The 2493-nt window shown below is 48.2% G+C and overlaps 1 protein-coding gene across 1 annotated transcript; it reads left to right on the forward strand.

The window, feature by feature from the left end:
- The first annotated feature begins 208 nt into the window (after positions 1-208).
- Positions 209-1026, forward strand: LOC308241403 (PRELI domain-containing protein 1, mitochondrial-like). Its single transcript, XM_080654807.1, has one exon. It carries the CDS (start codon positions 315-317, stop codon positions 969-971), a length of 657 nt encoding a protein of 218 aa, XP_080510933.1. The 5' UTR covers positions 209-314; the 3' UTR covers positions 972-1026.
- Positions 1027-2493: the final 1467 nt, after the last annotated feature.

A 2493-nucleotide genomic window follows, 5' to 3' on the forward strand; every position in this document is an offset into this window, starting at 1 on the left:
AAGAGTGGAGGCACAAAAGGACTGGCTGGGCCCCCACAGGCAGCAGCTGAAGTTCCAGAGAGATTTCTCACCTGTGGGAGGTTGCCACTGAGAACTCTGTGGTCTAAACCCCAAGATGGGCCCACTAGAAGAGAGCATCAGAACTGAGAATGGTCGACAACTCCTCATGGCGGCGGCTGCTGTTGGGGTGCAGTGGGGCGGTGACTGAGCTGGTGCCTGGCGGGCGTGCACCGAGCCCGGGCCTGGCCTCCGCGTGCCCCCCGGGCTCTGCACCCCTGATGCTGCTCGGGTGCTGACCCCGCCCGGCCGGGACAATGGTGAAGTATTTCCTGGGCCACAGCGTGCTCCAGAGTTCCTGGGACCAAGTGTTCGCTGCCTTCTGGCAGCAGTACCCGAATCCCTATAGCAAACATGTCTTGACGGAAGACATAGTGCACCGGGAGGTGACCCCTGACCAGAAGCTCCTGTCCCGGAGACTCTTGACCAAGACCAACAGGATGCCCCGCTGGGCCGAGCGACTATTTCCTGCCAATGTTGCTCACTCAGTGTACATCCTGGAGGATTCTATTGTGGACCCACAGAACCAGACCATGACCACCTTCACTTGGAACATCAACCATGCCCAGCTGATGGTGGTGGAGGAACGATGTGTTTACTGTGTGAACTCTGATAATAGCGGCTGGACCGAAATCCACCGGGAAGCTTGGGTCTCCTCTAGCTTATTTGGCATCTCCAGAGCTGTCCAGGAATTTGGTCTCGCCCAGTTCAAAAGCAATGTGACCAAGTCAATGAAGAGTTTTGAATACATCTTGGCCAAGCTGCAAGGTGAGGCCCCTTCCAAAACCCTTGTTGAGACAGCCAAGGAAGCCAAGGAGAAGGCAAAGGAGACAGCACTGGCAGCTACAGAAAAGGCCAAGGACCTTGCCAGCAAGGCAGCCACCAAGAAGCAGCAGCAGCAACAGTTTGTGTAGCCAGCGCAGACCCTGGTGCGGCAGCACACCACACCACCTGCTGCAACTCCCTCTGCCCTCCCCCCTGTATTTTATTATTAAAAGTCAACTTCCAGCCTGAAAAAAAAAAAAAAAGAGCTGAGAATGGTGCCCCCATGACATCTGGTTGTGAAAAGCAGGAGGGTTGCTGTCTGTCAGCAAGAGACAGCTGGAAATGCAGGCACTCTTTTAAAGGGCTAACACACAAAATTTTTGTGTGCAGCCACTTACCTTGACCTCTGGCAGAGGTAGGGCAGAATGGACTGGAGCAGTGTAAGCAGAAGCCATGGTTCGGGGCTCTGGAGTTAGAGCTCAGAGAGCAGATACCCAGGTTCCCTGTGCTGAGCCATTCCCTCACATTGTGGAGGACATCTTTCTCAGGCAGACTTTTGATACCCTGGCAGTTGTTGCCTGGGATGAAAACAATTATCCCACTCTATCATAAAACTCCCCAGCCCCACCCTGTGAACTTTCTGAGGCCCATTAAGAGACTGAGAATAACAATTAGCCTCCAGGTAAAAGCAACTGTTAAAAACCACTAGCCACACCTGTGGACAATTGCCTTAGGCTGCTCAAGACTGAATCCAATCTGCAGGCAAAGGTGAGTCTCTGTAGGTTTCAGTCTGTGCCTGATCCAATTAGTTAGAAACAGTGTTTGACACTGTTCTTCACTAGAGACTGAGAAGCATAGCAGATTTGCCTATTATATAGTCACAAACACAAACAGGCAGCCAAAATAAGGAGACAAAAAACCAACAACCAAATGAAAGAACAAGAGAATTATGCAGAAGAAGAGCCAAATAAAATGGAGATAAGAAATTTATCAGACATGGAGTTCAGAACGATAACAAAGATGCTTAACAGCATGAGAAAAGATATAGTAGCTATGAAGAATAACATAGCACTAATAAAGAACACAGTGAAAGGAACACACAGCACATTAGGGGAATCCAAGGATTGCATCAGTGAATTAGAAGACAGGGTAGAAAAAAAAATCATGCAATCAGAGAGCCAAAAAGAAAAAAAACAAAATCAGGAGGGAAGCTTAAGGAAACTGTGGGACAACATGAAATGTAACAATATCCACATAATAGGTGTGCCAGAAGGAGAAGAAAGTGAGCAGGGGATAGAGAAAATGTTTGAAGAAATAATGGCAGGAAATGTCCATAACCTGGTGAAGAAAAAAGTCACACAAATTCAGGAGGCACAGAGAGTCCAAGCAAGAAGAACCCAAACAGGCCCACACCCAGACACATCATAATTAAAATGCCAAAAATTAAAAACAAAGAGAGAACCTTAAAGGCAGCAAGAGAAAAGCAATTTGTTACCTATAGAGGAGCTCCCATAAGGCTGTCAGCTGATTTCTCATCAGAAACTCTACAGGCCAGAAGGGAATGGCATGAAAAACTCAAAGTAATGGAAAGCAAGGTTCTGAAATCAATCCTATGTAATAAAAGCCTAGGTGGAGTTGTGCGACATCATCACAAGATGGCCACCATGATGT

The sequence above is a fragment of the Plecotus auritus genome (assembly GCF_963455305.1).
Source record: "Plecotus auritus genome assembly, chromosome: 2".
In the NCBI taxonomy this organism is placed as follows: domain Eukaryota; kingdom Metazoa; phylum Chordata; class Mammalia; order Chiroptera; family Vespertilionidae; genus Plecotus; species Plecotus auritus.

Coding starts and splice junctions, on each gene's coding strand:
- LOC308241403 (XM_080654807.1), top strand. CDS start 315: ATGGTGAAGTATTTCCTGGGCCACAGCGTGCTCCAGAGTTCCTGGGAC.